Source organism: Cheilinus undulatus, linkage group 6, assembly GCF_018320785.1.
Source record: "Cheilinus undulatus linkage group 6, ASM1832078v1, whole genome shotgun sequence".
In the NCBI taxonomy this organism is placed as follows: domain Eukaryota; kingdom Metazoa; phylum Chordata; class Actinopteri; order Labriformes; family Labridae; genus Cheilinus; species Cheilinus undulatus.
The window spans coordinates 32,334,005-32,351,605 of NC_054870.1; the positions used below are offsets into that span (position 1 = coordinate 32,334,005).

The window sequence follows — 17,601 nt, forward strand, 5'->3', positions numbered from 1 at the left end:
CACTTTTACTTACTTTTTCATCATGTTGTTAGATCTAAGTATTACGATTCACCTCCTATGTCCCTTTGCTTTTACTTGCTTGCTTTGCTTTTGCCCTATATATCAAATTTTCCCTGTGCTAAGATGTGACATTGCTGCCAGACATTGTGACAAGGACGCCATGTTAAAAGTTTATAAAGTGTTTCTTTCCCTTATAATAAAACTTGGATTGTCCTTCTGCTATAATTGCCTCTCATCTTTTCTGTTGTCTTTAAATTAAATCACCTCTCATTTTTCCTTATTTTCCTGCAGTCATGCTTTGTAAGCCACAACCACAGTCATGAATGAACGTGCTGAACCGAGTATGATGTTTGTTTAGAAACATATTTCTCACATTACCTCAGACTTTTTTTCCCCCTTCACTCGCAGCTCTTTTGAGTTAAAGGAGTGTCAATGCCAAATCAAGAAGTTTCTAGAATGACAGGCAGAGAAACTGGGATAGATTTGCCCTAAGAAAAATAAAACAAGATGGGGAGAAAAATGAAGTCCATATTCTTCATTTACTCAAGAGGCCAAAATAAATTACTGTCTGATATTAAAACAGAAGGCTGCACACTCTACTACTTTTCCTCCTATCAGCCAGGATTGATGCAATAGGATCAGCTGGTTTTTAGTTTCCATCTTTAACATTGCTCAACACATAAACTTGGAGCCCCTGGATAATTCCATCCATTATCTATACCACCTATACTGTTCAGGGCCACAGTATAGATAGTCCCAGGTGTCACTGGGTGGGAGGTGGGGGACACCCTGGTCTGTCACCAGCCAATCACAGAAGACTAACAAGCAATTACACTTGCATCTTTAGGCATGATGGTTGGGGGTGATGGCAATTTAGAGACACAAATCAGCCCAAAGAGTAAACTCCACACAGGAAGGCTTCATCCGACCAGGATTTGAACCAGGAACCTTCTTGCTGTGAGGTGACAGTGCTAACCACAGAGATATCACTCTGCCCCCTTAGAAAATTAAACACCATTATTTCTTTGCCAATTTGCTTTGCCAGATGGCAGTAAATACTACATTATCCACGAGTATAGATGAAAGTCAAGAACCATTCCAGTGTTTTAAATTGTCTGATCCATCAGACAGGGTCATTTCTCAAAGCTTATTCAATTCAAATCCATTCATTTATGGCAGCATGCTTTTACTGTTTCAAATTGTGCAATGATGACTGTGAAGTCATGGTCAAGAGGAGGAAAATGTTCCACAGCATGACAACAGTTCATCTTCTAAGGACTGTATTTTAATCATTTGAACCAATGGTTTAAAAATTTTAAAAGCACAATATCAGAAGAAAGCCGGGTCCTTGACTGTTCAATACACTTTTAAATGTAAGTATCGTTCTATTATGTTATTACTAGGGCTGTCAAGATTAATCACATTAATTGCAATTGACTATGATCCACAATCAGTGCAATATTTATTTATTTATATATTATTTATTTATTTATTTTTGAAAAATTGCATGCCCTATTGACCCTTTCAGCACACTTTGGTCAAGCCATGTCAGTGAATCCCTGCAGCCACAGTGATGTAAAATAACCCCACCACTGCTCCTTAATGTCTTGTTTCACTTCAAAAACTCACAATCAGCTCAGTAGACTAGTCAAAAGTCATCTGTACCTTGTTTAATTAAACATTTAACTTTTTTTGCTGTCCTCTTATTTGGCCTGCATCCAAGCAGAAAGTTATTTATCCTTACGACTGTTGAAAACTCCATGATGCAAAAACAATTTTCATGCAAAATAGTGGCATTTTAAAATGCAATAAAAAGGATGACATTAATTGTGGTTACCTACAGAAATCTGAGATTAATCACAATTAAAAAATTAACCTTTACAGCCCTAGGTATTACCACAATTTCATTGCATCAAAGTAAAGCTTGACAGGTAAAAGCAGCACCACATAAAATGGTTATATTATATGATAGCATATTTGATGGTGCTGGGAAAACTTTACAGAGCTGCTGTCTGTATGGTCTCCACTTTCATTTCTGCTACTGGGTAAATGGGCGTGAAAATTCAAATGGTTTAATCATACACACTCAGTAGCCTAGTCCAAATGTGTGTTTAACAGCGCTGTAGGACCAGACTTTGAAAAAGAGCGAGAGACAACACGCCAGTGACTCCTTATATCCTGTCTCAGACAGTTAAGCAGAAAACTAGATTTCAAAATACAAGCCCTTGCAAGATTTAGAAAAAAAGGGAAAAGAAAACACCAACCCTCACTGCAACAATCATTAATCAAGTAAAAAAAAATTTTTTTTTGATGTGTTTATTTCTAACAAAAAATGGCAGTATGTTAACTTATTTCCCACAGTTGACTGTCTTTTTCACAGCTGATACACACAAAAAAAAATCCTCAAGTCTTGGAAGTCAGTAGCAAGTTACACTTTTTTATTTTCTATGTACTAATTTCTGCTGTAACAATGTGATCAAAAGACAAATTGACAGATTGAAACAGAGGCTTTGAACATCCAAGGCCATGATAGTTTTAGTGTTTGTGTTTATCTGCTGTTCCTGTTAAAACGTCCTAATTTAATCCAATAATGACATAACTACGCTGTAGATGTTATTAGCCATCCTCTCAGATAAAAAGAAAATATATGCGTCACTGTGTAACAGAGTGACCACAACAGCATAAAAAAAACACTCGACTGTCATTTGTGATTAAGGCCAAAGTTTGACTATCAAAGTCAGCGATGCAAAAATGACTGTTTGTCTCATCTTCATGGACAGTCCAAGGTTGACAGACAGCTGTAAACGCCCAGCCTCCCCTCCCCCCATGCGTAAGGCAGCAATCATCATCCATCAGTGGTGGGGCTATGTCTCTTTCCCTTGCTCTTCCTTAATCCCTCACTCTGTGTAACAACTGCCTGTAGCTTTGACCTGGGCCCGTTAATACATAATCTGCTATCTCCAGAACTAATATGCCCATAACCCACCCCCACCACGATCACGCCAGGCCTATAGCAAGGAAGAAAATTGCGGCTAGTGTGTCACGCAGGGTAAGAACTGACCTGAGCTGGCATCACGTCTCTTGGTCTGAGTCCATGAATGGGAGCCAACTGCTTCCACAGGGTGGAAGTAAAATAGTGATGGTCTAACAGTTACATCCGGGGTGATTAAAATGCTAGTGTGGGGGATGGGAGTGAGTCCTACTTAGTCATATAAAGGCGGGGTCTTGCTCAAGGGTATTCTACCAAGCATCAAATACTATGTTGAACTTCAGACTACAGTCTAAATTTACTCACTGCTGTAACTAATGAATTATTTGAGGTTGTCAGAATATGTAAAATATCTTAAGCTGAGAACTAATTGGATTTTCAGTGATATAAATGGGTTTTTGTAGCTTTTACAATTTAATTTGTCATCTTACAAAACACCAAAAGCCAGTTTCATATGAAACTGCCTTGATTTTTTCTTGAAAAAAAGGCAAGAAAAGACTGTTGATTTTTATAAATCCCACATGAAAATATGTGAATGATTTAACAGCTTGTCTTCCAGATGCATTAGAGGTCACTTTGTCTTCCAGATGCGTTAGATTATCCAGCCATTTTGTTAAAAATAAGAGCTAGCATGTAAATTTGCAGTGTCCTCTGACAATGGACTGACCCTTTAACCAGAAGCAAAACTGCCTACCATTACCAAAACCCATGTTGCTTAGCAACATACAATTTAGGAATATGCTTTCAGAGCAGCTTTGCGCCTGTGTCCATTAACAGATGAAATTACCTAAGCAACAAATTTCAGCCTCATGCAAATAAGGTCTACTCTGCTGACTGTGTGTACTAACAATGAGATGCATGTGTATGTGGAAAATCTTTTCCAAAGCATGTGTTGGAAAGAGCAGCAGTGTGCTTTGACATCCTTGCAACGGGAATCTTTCAATGTCTGCTCCCTTATGTTTAAAAATCACAGAGAGGACAAAAAACGGCCTCCAAAAATCATTTGTTTTCTGTCCGTGCTGCCACTGTTAAAGTATAATTCGACCTACTGGCAGTTCTCGGAGGCTCGTGGAAAGCATGGATGCTGCTCTGGACAGAATGAGAATTTCTGTGGATTAGTGCAGCAGTGGAAATGGAGGATCTGATGGATTAACCCCCCCCTTCTCATTACAACCTGCACGGATAAAATGACACAATCACACGTCGGCCATCAGCACTGTAATTCGATTTTATCTGTCCAGCGATGCTGCTAGTCAGCCTACGGTGCCTTTATTTCCCAAAATGTCTGAGACATCAGATAGAAGTGTGAATGATGGTAATGTTAAGTAGCAGCTTTAATTATTTTGAATCAAAGCTGGAATCTGATAAGTCTTTAGTTTAAGTGATTATACACAAAGATGCACTGACTGAAAGCATTTTACTAAAACAGGAGCTGAAACGTGATTCGGAGACAAAAAACAAATAAATTAAACTCAAAAATTAAACTAAAACAATTTACTAATCTCTTTTATACACCAGCTTAAATGTAAGTTTTACCCTGGTGCTGAAGAAAAATTGGATAAAGATAATTGCTTTTTAATGCAGGTCAGCAGTCCACCTTGACTGCAGCATGACTGCATTAAGCCGTGCAGCTTGAACTGCTGTGAAGCCTTTCCAGGCTACTCTGGTGCACCCCTATTACCATAATGCAATAAGACATCCATGTTTACAACAACAGGGGCTGGGGGGCTACAGGGAGATGGTGTGTGGCAGAGCAGAAAGGACTTCATCAAAAACAGCTGCAGTTACAATGACTCCACAGCTAACAAATACTGCAATCACGATTAAGCAACTTTATGGATGCTGTGTAGTCCAGAAAAATTATGATTTTAAAAAGAGGCCAGCATATTATTAACTAAGAGGCATAGCAGGTTTAATAGGGAAAAATCTGCTTTTAAAGGTAATCATGCATATTGTACACCAGCGGTGGGCAACTGGCAGCCCAGGGGCCAGATGCAGCCCTTCACCTCACTCAAAGTGGCCCCAAAGTCAATTTCAAATACCAATGAATTACAAACTTTAAGAAAACAGGACAAAATCTGTCATGAAAGCATGTGAATTGAAACATTGCTCTTATAATCTTTCACCCCTGCTTCATGGTTATTTTTTCTATATTTTTTTTTAAATTTGATTAAAACAGTTTGAAACTTGTTTTCAATTTCTTTTAGGGTTTTTATTCGCAATCTTTTTATTTTGAATTTATTTGATTTAAAAAATTGAAATTAATTTAATAGTTATTAACTTCTTGATTCCTTTCATTTTTATTGTTCAGTTTTTTTTATTTTATTCAACTTGCATGTATCATATTTTTCTTTATCAATTTATTTAAATGTTGTTTTCTATTTTGTATTGTGTTTTTGATTTTGTTCTTTCTCTATATTTGGATGCAAGGGTTTCTGTAAACCTTCTTTACATGCATCACTAAATGCACTTGTAAAAAATAAATATGCAAGTAAAATAAGTAACTATGATGTTCACTGCACTGAAAAAGCAGCTTGAAATTGATAAAAATCTGTGTTTATCTCATTACATGAACATTTAAATTTACACTAGAGTTTAAAAACATAAATGTTGGTCTAATAAAAACACAGGGTTAAAATGGGACTATACAGCAATCTGTGATAATTTGGCCCTTCGGCACTGACTTTGAAATTAATGCTGCCCTCTAGGTAACCAAAGTTGCCCTTCCCTGTTGCACACAGATGCACACTTTTGCAACACACTCAGGCCTGGACCACTAATGTTTCTAGGAATTATGCACTAATGACTGACTTTTCTGGTCAAAGATGTCTTTATTTTAATTGTCCACACATTAGTATTGTGGATGAAACAAGATAGTTGCATAGTTGTGTTAAAAGGCTGCTGACAGGTGTTTCTCCTAAATCCACCATAGCACACCTCTTTATTGCCATCTTGTGTCATATCTAATGGGGTAATTCATCATTCTAACAAAAGAAGGACATGAGATTACTAGAAAAATAAAGGACTTCAAACAAAGTGTTTAGACTACTGACAAATCTGCCTCTCACTAAAATAAGCATAGAAGAAAGTGACATACAAGCATATTTTTAGGATCAACCCAAAAGTAGGACAGGTTTGGAAAGTTATCCTTTTACGGTTTAATCATAATCCCAAAACAGATTTGAAAAAGAGATCGGCTGCTGCATTTGGATTTTATTCCACTGGCCTAGATAAGAAGAAAACAGGCACATCATGTATCTATTGTTGATGTAAAAAGACCTAACACAGAACAGCTAACAACATGACAGCTCTGTCTAGGAAAAAAACTATTTCCATGAATAATCTTAACTTCATCATCATTGACTTCCCAAGGTCAAGCATTATGCATCACACACCAGTGACCGCACTCCGCTAAATGTTACATTACTCTCAGTTGAATTATGTTTGCAGCAACCACAACAAACCCCGCTTACTCGACACAGCAGGTCACGCAAATACTAACCATCCATCACAATAAAGACAAAAATGCTATTTTCATTGAAATGACTGCCCTCTTATTCCTTCACTAAAGCTGTTGCTTTAGCAAACTGTGAAGAGGAGACTTGATTCTAAAAAACACGGCAGCTCTGCATTGTGAAGCTTGTCAACGAAATGAAAGGAATGGAAAATATAGTCTAATGTTTAAAGCATGCCAAGAAATCTCAGTCCCAAATCCTTTTCCTTATCTAATAAAAACATATGATCAACCAATAAAAAAGCAAAAGTGTAAGTATCTAGAAACCAGGCAGAAAGCAGAAAATGAGAATGAGAAAGAAAAGATTTACTTGTATCTGGAGATGCCATGGTGGACACAATGACTGGTGGACCCGTGCGTCGGCTTAGCTTCTGGTTAGCAACCAGTGCACTTTGGCTGGGGCCAGGTGGCCCCATAGGAACAAGGGCGTTGTCGGATGCAGGTCCCCCACCCTTACGTATCAGCTGAGGACTTGGGTGAGGGCTGTGCATGGGTGACAATGGCAGTAAGTTCCTGTCCCTCTTCATCAGCTCCATGGGTACTGTGTAGTTGGTGGAGTATGCTTTCGGTACTTGCTGCGGTGGCTGGGGTAGAGCTGGCATGGACACAGGCATTTGCTGTGGCATGCCTGGCATGGCATGCATAGACCCTGGTATGGCAGGCATTGACCCTGTCATCTGCTGTGGCATCATCTGCATACCCTGCATGGGCATCCCTGGCATTGCCATCCCAGAAGAGTAGGCAGACATTGGCCTCTGTTGGACAGGCATAATAGCTCCAGTGTATGGCCCTGGGGAGCGAGGTGGTTGGCCTGGGTAGGCTCCAGTGGCCTCCAAGAGGTGCTGAGAAGGAGCACTGCTAGGCCTTCTACCCATTGCTTCTCCCATCCTTGGGGAGATGGTCTGCATGGCCCCAGGGGTCTGTGGGGGCATCAGTTGTGGATCCACAGTCAAAGCCTGTGGAGGGTGTGTTGGATGGTGTGGTTGCTGATGATGATGGTAGACATCTGAGCGATGGCTGAAGCTATTAGAGCGGCCTCGCATGGGTGTTTGAGGTTGGGAGGGGGCTGGCGTAGCTTCAACAGGACGCTTGCAGTTGTTCACCAAACGAGACAGCACACGAGCTTGACCAAGGTTTGGAGCGACGGTGCGGACATCATTTTCCTCCATTACAGCCAGCATGCTAGTGGAGTCAAAACCTTGCTGGATAACAGAGGAGATGGTGCTCTCAGACAGACCCTCATTTCGCAAGAGGGCAAGGAATTCAGGATCCACTGTCTTCTTGGGGTCCGCAGGTAATGGCGTCTGTGGGGCGGTTGGAGGAGGAGCAGGAAGGGGAGCAGGAAGTGGAGTCACAGGGGGAGGAGGGGCTGGAGCTGGTTGTATAGTTGCAGGTACAGGTGCAGGTGCAACTGTGGCAACTGCAGTCACTGCTGCTGTTTGCATTGGAGTAGGGGCGGGAAGCGTAGCTGCCAAAGACAGGTTAGGGTCAGCAACCGGCATGGTAGGGGGGGGTTGCTGTTGCAGTTGAAGCTGCTGTTGCAACTGATCTTGCTGTATTTGGTGTTGCTGTATCTGCTGCTGTTGTAGCTGTTGTTGAAGCTGTTGTTGTTGTAGTTGTTGCTGTTGAAGTTGTTGCTGTTGAAGTTGTTGCTGTTGTATTTGTTGTTGCTGTAGCTGCTGTTGCTGTAGCTGCTGTTGCTGTACCTGCTGCTGTTGTAATTGTTGCTGCTGTTGTAATTGTTGTTGCTGTTGTAATTGTTGCTGCTGTTGTAACTGTTGTTGCTGCTGTAGTTGTTGCTGCTGTTGGACAGTGTATGGAGAGGCTGTTTCTTGCCTCATTATCATACCTTGACTGGCAGGATCTACTACTAGACAAGTAGCAGCCTGTTGCTGGGGATCCAGTGGGCGGCCATTCACATCAGTATAGATTGACTGACCACTTAGAGGTGGAGGCTCACTGGCGTAGCGAGGAGACGCATGTTCCATACCATAGTGAGCTGGAGATGGGTCGCGCGAGGGAATGCGTTGTTGGCCATCTGTTGTCATTTTGGCAGCAGCTACAGCACTAGGTTCTCTATAAGCCCGATTCAGCTCATGAGCAGTCGGAGGAGGTGGAGCAGGTAAAGGTGATGAAGGGGCTTGCGGTCCAGCTCTACCTCCTTGAGTTTGATCCCAAACACCCCGAGTCCCCGGTGCCATCCCATAACGAGAACCTGACCTACTGAGTGGATGAGGATGAGCTGGTGGAGGCTGCTGTTCTGGCCGATAAAAACCCTCTGGTGGCCGCGGAGTCATGGCCGGGTCATGTGAATAGTAGTCCGGATGTGGGATAGATCCTCGGTGAGCCATGGATGCACGGTCGTAGTGGCTTAGATCAGGGACAGAGCTCTTTCGTAGTGCCCTTGGATCGTGTCGCTCTGCGTAGACCTGTCCGTAAAGAGAGTCTTGGTAGGAATATGGGTCACGTTTTAAATCCAGTTCAGGATGCTGTACTCCTGGTGGAGGCTCGTACCACCCTCCTCCCTCTCCGTATGACAGAGAACTCCGTCGGCCAGCTACTCTTGCCTGCTGCTCGTAGACGCTCTCAGACCTGTCCCACTGACCCTCATTCCCCCCTAATGTGTCCCAACTGTGGGAGCGACCAAGACTCAGCTGTTTGTTAGGGACAAGCATTGGCAAAAAAGGAATAAGCCACAGAAAATGTTAAGAGAGGAGCAAAAACACCCAAAACAGGAAAAAGATCTCTGCTTGAAGCTTTGTTTTTAAAAGATTCCCAGTGTGCCGTAGCTGTTGAGGGAGGAGCAGAAGAACAAGCAGAAAAGAGGATGAGGCAAGGTCTACCGTTTCACCTGATATCAGGTTGTAATATTGTAAGTCCGTACTATCGGGTGACTCCGCCTTTGGCTGTGGTCCTTGAATAATTAATCTCTGGTCATGCTGGCTTGTTGTGCCTAAGGAAAAAGGATACCACACACAAACACATCACACCAAACCACACAAACACTCAACACCGCAGAGGAAATACAGCTACTCCATGAAAGGCATAGTATCGGTGCATGCTTGACATGGCCACAAACTTGAAAAAAAAAAAAAAAAAAAGACAAAAAAGGAAGTGAGGGGATAGGTTGGGTTTGAGGTTGGGATGGGCTGGGGCTTGTACTAATCCAACAGGGTTTATCTCCCTCCTTCTCTGGGACGTTTTACTCGCTCTGCCGATTGCTATGAGGGATTACATCCAAATAAAGCCTGTTTAATTCCACTTCCCACTGTGACGTCATGTGAACCAGATACGAGCGGATCTGCTGATGATGATGATTATGATGGCGATGATGATGCCTACGAAAAGAGTCCACCCCTAAAGCTTTTGCCCTCACATGAAGAGTCACCTACCTGGAGCTGTTAGTGATGTACTGTTGTCAACAGGTTTCAGCTTTGCCAGATTCAAAGCGCGGGGAGGGAGGGGAGGCCGAGTAAGGCACACAGCTTCATTGAATACAAATGAAATACAGTTCTCTCTGCTAAGTCCCATGTGCTGTCAGTAAACATCAAATCCATTCTGATTGGACACTAATCCTCCAGGCCCCATGCCTGCAGCAGAGCCACCGAGCAACTGCTGCCCAACTCACACTGAAATGCCCTTGATGTGGCCGTATCGTTCGCTGTCTCTGCCCCACTCTCAACAATTTGAGATCAGCACAACCGGCTGTCTGCATGCTGACTGCAGAACATTGAAAATTACAAAACATGAAGGGCATTAAGATTGCAGAATGCACAATGAAATCCACCTGAAACGTTTTACTTGCCCTCCTGGGGATTATCATTTAAAACAATAATCTATCAAAGTTTAATAACAATGTCTGGAGTGCAAACTGCATCACTCAAATCAAATCTTTTTCTGCTTTGTCCATTTATATTACAAGACGTATTTTGCATTTTACTGTCAGTAAAATGCTGCACCTTCCCCCTCTTCCCTAAAGCTCCTCTGATCTCCCTCCCTTAGACAAGCAGCATAATCTGGATTTGCCCCTTTGCAAAGAAAAGTAAAACACAAGGGAAGCTGGGAGTTTGTGCATCTCTGTATGTGTGTGGAAGGGGGGAGGGTTCATTTTGTGACATCAGTTAATCCTAAAGCACCTACAGCCTTTGCCTTACAACATGCTTGTTGAGCAAAAACCCAACAAGAGCTCATTTCACTTCTTTTAAAAGGAACACAAAGTAGTGCTGCATGGATTGAGGATTTTCTAGCTGACCTGTCATCATTTTTTATTTTCTACAGGTCATTCTCATGGTATTAATTTCAGACAAATGTTTTCTTTTGTGTGCGTGCGAAGAAAGACAGTTCTGAAAAAGAACTAGAAGAGTCTTTAAAATGTTCAATTGAAAAGCACAAGTACAAAGTGGGCCACTCATTCATAAAAACGCAAAAAACAAAAAGCATAGTTCTTCAAGTGTTGAAACAAGTATAATGTGTGGTGGACATTTATTTCGAAGCACTATAACTTTGCAGCAAAGTACAAACATTTCTGTTTAATTTAGAGAGACTTTATGAACCATCTCATCCCTATTTCTGACTCTATCAATAACGCATAAAACCCCAAAAATAGATCTTAAAACTAAATGAAAAATATTTTCATTTAGGTGCAGCAAGTGTGACATTGCATGTACTTGAGCCTGAGCTTCGTCGGACTTCCTCTTTATACTGTAACTTTACAACTAGGGTTGTTCCGATTCCGATACCAGTATCTGAAACATGTCTGAAACTGCTTTAAATGCAGTTATTGGTATCGGTGAGTACACAAGTTTATGCACTGATCTGATACCATTTGGTTTAGCTTTATATTATGTTTTGTTTAGCCATGCTACATGTTAGTGCTATAAACCAGAAATCAATTCTTCTTCACTGCCGGAAAGCACAATTTTATTTTTTTATTTTCCCAGCCTTAGTTCTTACCCAAATGACCTTTGTATGAGTTACCTTTAAGTGTTTTCACGATTCTAATTAGTATGTGCAAATCTTATTTGAACTGCCTCAAAGCAGACATAGCCTTGCACCCCCTTCATCCAAGATCCCAGGATGGGAACCAAGAGCCTAGTGGTTAGGTCGCACCTAATGTACCCAGGTGGCCCGGGTTGTTTCTCACCCAATCTGTCATCCCTGTTTCCACCTCTATCCACTGTCCTCCTCAAAATAAGGCATAAAAGCCCAAAGTTATTTCCTAAAAATCATAAGGTAAGATTAAAAAAGGAATTGATAGGGCTCAGCTTTTCTTAGATCAAAGTAGGAGGGGGGACTTCAAGGAGAAAAGTTTGGAAACCCATGGATTAGAGGTTTTACATTTCTTTTATAAGATTAACTGGCCAGTTAAGACTTTGTTGCACTGGATTTTGTTCATGGTGTAACACTTTGTTGGCTATCAGGACAACAATTCTTAAGTATTTTAAATTTTGCTTTGATAATAATCCACAAATGTAATTGCCAAAAATGACTTTGTTTACCAAGGTTAATATTCAACATATGACTGAGGCTTCACCTAACCACCTGTATGTCTCATTTCATGTTACTCTGAAACCTGATCCCTTCTGCAGAGGACCCCTGTTTATTAATGCATGAAAACAGATGTAAGGTAAGGAAGTGTCCAAAATCCAATCTCAGAGCTAACCGTTCTGAGGGCCAGTAATACACTTATTAAGCCATGAAGAAATTCTTGTTAAAATCAGCAAATTAAAGTTCCTGTATCTCACAAAGGGCCTGTTGAAACTGTCTGTCGTCATCTGCACTAATATCTAGTTTAATCACAGATGTGTAATTAGAGTAGCAAGAGATCAGAGAGGGAGAATAGTACTCTGCTGTTTTCACAAGATGACAGGAAAAGCGCTGATGATAGTGGCTCTAAAAAAACCAATTCCGCAGATGACTGAGAACTTTTTTGCTTTGAGTAAGGTCAGAGGAACATTAGTCAGCTTTATGTAAAACGGAAATTAAAATGGGAAGGAGAGGAGGCAGGAGCAGCCCTTGAAGCGATCTGAAATTCACTGTAAAAGATGAATTATTAAATCAAAGCTGCATGTTGGAAAAAATGAACCTTATTTTAATTCATTTAACATGTTGTTATAAAGTCCTTCAAGTTTAAATGCCATTTGGAGTAGAAGTGTCATTCACCACCTTCAGGCACAATCGCTCCTGATTTTTTATTTTGAGCGTATGCATAACTATTTTTCAAACCCAAATCTGAAAATATACTTTCTGATTCAAAAGCCTGTCCACAAACGCCCTTAAAATGTTAACAGTCTCTTTCTGAGACTGAAAGTAACCGCTTCAATTTAGACGAAAACGCCAGACACAAACACACACAAATACTCTCATATTCATGTGGAGAGCAATGGCCTATAGAGCATGTGATCCCCTGGCTTCTCTCCCTATCCTCATCCACTCCTCTCATTACTACTTGTAGCCCAGCTCTCCAGAGACTCTGGCTCTCGCTGCAGCAGATCGCTCATCCCCATAAAGTCAACTTCAAACACAGAGGCAGGGGCAGAGGTGTGTACTCAGGGTTTGCCGCTCTAATCCTGACAGGAAAGTAAATCGCAGAGTCCTGTTTGTCTCCAACTAAACAATGTTTGACTTTCAAATTCTAATGTTCCTCCATTTGCCATACTTGCCAGACTGTGCACACAACGTCAGTTTCACTGTAACAGAGGGATTTAAGAAATTAAGCCCAGGATTTTGGAACAAATATAATGCCACCCCAGCAGAGGCTTATAAAGGCCTCACATTGAAAAAGACTTGACTGCTGGAAAATCAAGAGGGGAAAAGTATGGAAACCTTGAGAGAGGATGTGATTATGTCGCTCCTTAACTTCTAATAGATTCCAAAAAGCACTTCTGTTATTGTGTCTTTTACAGGAGTACACTTTTGTCACTATTACAGAAAATGACATAAGTAACAAAATAGAGATGGTGTACATTTAACAGTCTGATTAGTGGCTAATCAGCAACACAAGGCTTGCCATTGTACAACAAACCCTCTGACTTGACTCTTTCCTCAGAGCTCTTTACCTCCAAACTACAAGAAAATTCAATTTAGAATAAATCATCATTTAAAATCGATTCGTGATTCAAAAGAGCTTTTATTGGCCTCTACTCCAGTCTGTTTATAATTAAATGTATAACGTGCGCACGCGGAAGAGAGAGAGAGAGAGAGAGAGAGAGAGAGAGAGAGAGAGAGGTGCATTAAAGAGTTTTAAATCATTATTTGACCATAAAAGGCACAATTAAATTTGTTCAAACTAGTTTTCCCCCCTTTATTTGTAGCATTTCTTTTCAGCTGTTAACAATAATGTGCGTGCACCAAGGAAAACCGAAACAGGAATAACAATTTGTGCTTAAGTTGCAAAATTCTTTAACATGAATAAAAAGTGTAAGCTTAGGCCAAACAGTAAGTGTTTATCAGACACTTGTCAGTGAAAAGGACTTGATCACAAATCTAAAACCTTCACTGTTGACAATGCTGTAGAAAAGCCGGTGTTACAGTGTTAAAAAAGAGATCCTGTAAGCGTGATTACAAAATACAGAAAAAAAAGGTCTGTTTCGTCTGAAACATACTTAGAAGGTATGATTTCATGAAAAAGCGGCCTTTTAAGTTTCCTATACTTATAATTACAACAACCAAAGACACATTCGATGAAAGGCACCAGTTAGCGTGGTCACTTGTTAAACTATAACATCGGTAGTTGACATCATAGACTGTGAAAAAGAGTTGGACAAACCCTGTGTGACGTCAGCTGTTTGATTACAATAGGCTGACTCAAACAGCTTTAAAAGCCAATCCGCAGTGGCTTGTATATTGAAATTGCGGTCTCAACCAAACTTTGGGTCAACCTAACGGCCCGCCCACTGAGCTTGACTTCCTGTCAGCTAGCTAGCTAGCATTCTGGTTGACAGAAAGGTAGCCTCTGCCTGTCAAGCTATCTGTCAATCAGTGTGCAGTGAGGTTTTTCCTAAATATAATCCAAACGACTGTGGTACAATAAAATTCACTCCCCGTACAGTAAGAGCACATGAACCATTAGCTAATGAGACGTTCGACGATCAATGGGGTACTCTTGATAACAAGTCCTATTGTCACCCTTTTGAAGAGCATTGCAATAACTAATGTTAAGCTGAAGCTCTAAAAGGCATTGGTGGGTCATGTGTATTCCTTAAAAGATGAGATAAAATCAAGGAAGGGCTGCTACATCTGTTTGAACCTGGTTGTTTTCCCTACTATACCATATCAAATCTTCTAAAAGTATAAAGTACTGGAGAGTTCTATAGGCCATGCTTCAAAGCAAGGGGATGTCTCTTTGTTCCAGAGTTTTGAATGATTTTCTTTGCAATTTATACCATATTGCACTGAGGAAGATTTCTAATGGCTAAGATCCTCTAGATGTTTCTAGCTGTTTGGACTGACATAGAATAGCTGTTTCTGGATTTAGGGGAAATACATGTCCATAAATATTTGAAAAGCAGAATAAGAGAAAGAAAGAGGACAGACTGAGTAACTCACGGCTCCATTGATATAACTTTGAAAAGCAGATGGATTTGCCAGACTCTCATCAGGAAATCCATCTTGAAAAGCTTCAATCCACAACATTTGTGCTCATTTTGTCTTGTCTCTCTGATTGGTCTGTAATGAATGTGACAGACAGAACGTTTGTCCAATCACCGTCTGAGAATATTTTGAGAAGTCCTACCCTTCTTTGTATGGGAGGTTTCCCACATGAATGTGAAATATATCCCATGAAGTTGATACATGAAACAGTCCATCTGGCGTATCAGGTTGCCATAGATAGGCAGTACATTAGTATGTCAGAGACCGCCAGGTAAACATAACTGACACTGAGTGCTAGTGCTACTAATGCTGATGCATGTGAGCCATATGAGCACCAAGGCAATTGCATGGTGCATAGACCAAAATAGCAGCAGTGGGTTTGCTATGCCTAACCTGCCTACTGGTCAAAATGCACTTTAGATGACATAAATGATGTTTTATAATATTGATTTTTGGACAATTCTGAATCGATTCAGAATTGTAGAAACTAATCGCTGTGATTCTGATGTGTATCAAAATTTTCCAGCACCTCTAACACTAGGTATGTAATAGTGAGAGCACTTAGTACAGTAGATGACAGTCATCCACACAGTTGGAAAAGCTGGTAGAGCCACCAAACCAGAGGATATAAGATTTTTTTAAAAGTGTATGAACAAAAGGCTCCCTTTTTGTTCTGTTGGAGCAGGTCATGAGGACACAATATTTTTTGGTGATTTATAAAACTACCTTAAAGATTGAAAAAGAAAGAGATGACACTTTAGGGCCCTAATGGACCAGAGATGGTCACTTTTACTGTAAGTTGTGCATGTTTTAACTAAATGTTTGCAGGCTTAACCAAATCAGAAGGGTTCACATGCAACAAGCCCATTTAGAAAATTATCTGTCACTCATATTCACTCCTGCATCTATACGCCCACTCAGCCACACACATGCTGAGCCCACATTGGGCTTGCACGATCCCCACCCAGCCTTCTGACCCTGCCCTGCTAGTCTTCTGACGTGCAGCACAGACAGCAGTGGCCGCGGAGCTTCGTTAATGTCCCTTTTCATTCATGCACGCAAACCGCCTGCTAAAGCCTTGGCCTTGCTTTGACGTGCATACATGAATATGAAATCACATGCTAACTCAAAGTGAATGCTGCACCGCAACAGAAATAAAAACAACTGTCTCCTACAGTGTGACACGTCACGTACTTAAGGCATGATTTGAATGTTAAACACACATTGACTTATGCATGAGAAAGGGGCAGGAGGCACTAACTGGAAATGGGATTACAATGCTGCGAAGAACAATGCTGTCAGATGAATTGTAATGCACACTTAACAGATATTATGTACACGGCTGCCTTGAATGGGATTCCAGTGGGATTATTTGTCTCTGAAAGCATCTCCATAGGGACTAAATGGACTGTAAAAATGGAGGTCGATGGCAATGAAGCTGGTACTTATCTTAATAACATCATACTTGGTTAGTGTTACATTCTGTATTGACACAAAGCTTTTTTTTTCCCAGTTTCCTGAGCCTACCTACGCTGCCAAAGCACACATACTTTACTGAGTTTTTTTTTCTATCAGCTATGTTAAAGAGACATCTTTCTACAAGGGATGTAATAATACCTTCTAAAACCATTAAGAATATGAACTTAGCCCAAAAAGTGAAGACATTTGTGTTGGGTAGTTTGTTTCTTTGTAACAATGCTCCTTGGCAATAAATCGTGTGCAAACATGCATTTGTGGGATGAGCAGCAGAGTATGTGGGTTGCATCTATGAAAAATTTGCCAAATCTTCTTTGCCAATGCCAAACAGCTTATTCTGCCATTGACTCTTGTTTGGTGTTATTTAGTGGATTGGATGATTGAAGTCTGAAGAAACGAGACATCTTGGCAATTTGACAATTTATTCATTTAACAAACTGGAGCCTCAGTAGAAGAATCATACACAACCACAACAGCCTGACATCTCCTCCTCATGCTGGTCAACAGCCTGGTCACACACTGCTGTGGGATGGCATCCCATTCTTCATCCAGCATTTGTCGCAAGTCAGCCAGTGTGTTTGTGTTGGTCACTCTGGCAAGAACAGCATGCTCAAGCGGATCAGTGTGGTTGAGGTCAGGACTGCTGGCAGGCCATTCCATCCTCTCTACTCCCAAATTCAGGAGGTAGTCTCTGATAAACCCCACCCACTGGGGGCGAGTGTTGCCATCTTTGAGTACGGAGTTCAGTCCCAGACTGTGGAGATGGGATTGCCACTGGTTCTAGAATCTCATCTTGATATTTTTCTGCACTGCGACTGCCTCCAGTAAATGGGGTTGCCATGAGGCCTGTCATGACTGCCCACTTACCATCAAGCTGTTTGCACTGGTGTCAGATACACGTACACTGGAACCTGAACATGTGGAGGAATGTTATGTTCAGTGATGAGTCCAGATTCTGTCTCTGGCATTTGTATCGTAGGGTCAAAGAAGAAGATGAGAAGAGAAGATGAGGAGAACGTTATGCTGATTC

The 17,601-nt window shown here is 41.1% G+C and overlaps 1 protein-coding gene across 1 annotated transcript in view; it reads right to left on the reverse strand.

The window, feature by feature from the left end:
* The window catches only part of LOC121510948 (YLP motif-containing protein 1-like), a 56,516-nt gene extending 47,338 nt beyond the window's left edge, over positions 1–9,178 (reverse strand). Inside the window, exon 1 of the mRNA XM_041789356.1 lies at positions 6,814–9,178. Coding sequence (XP_041645290.1) covers positions 6,814–9,178 — 2,365 coding nt within the window. The remainder of the gene's footprint in view (positions 1–6,813) is intronic.
* Between the last annotated feature and the right edge of the window lie 8,423 nt (positions 9,179–17,601).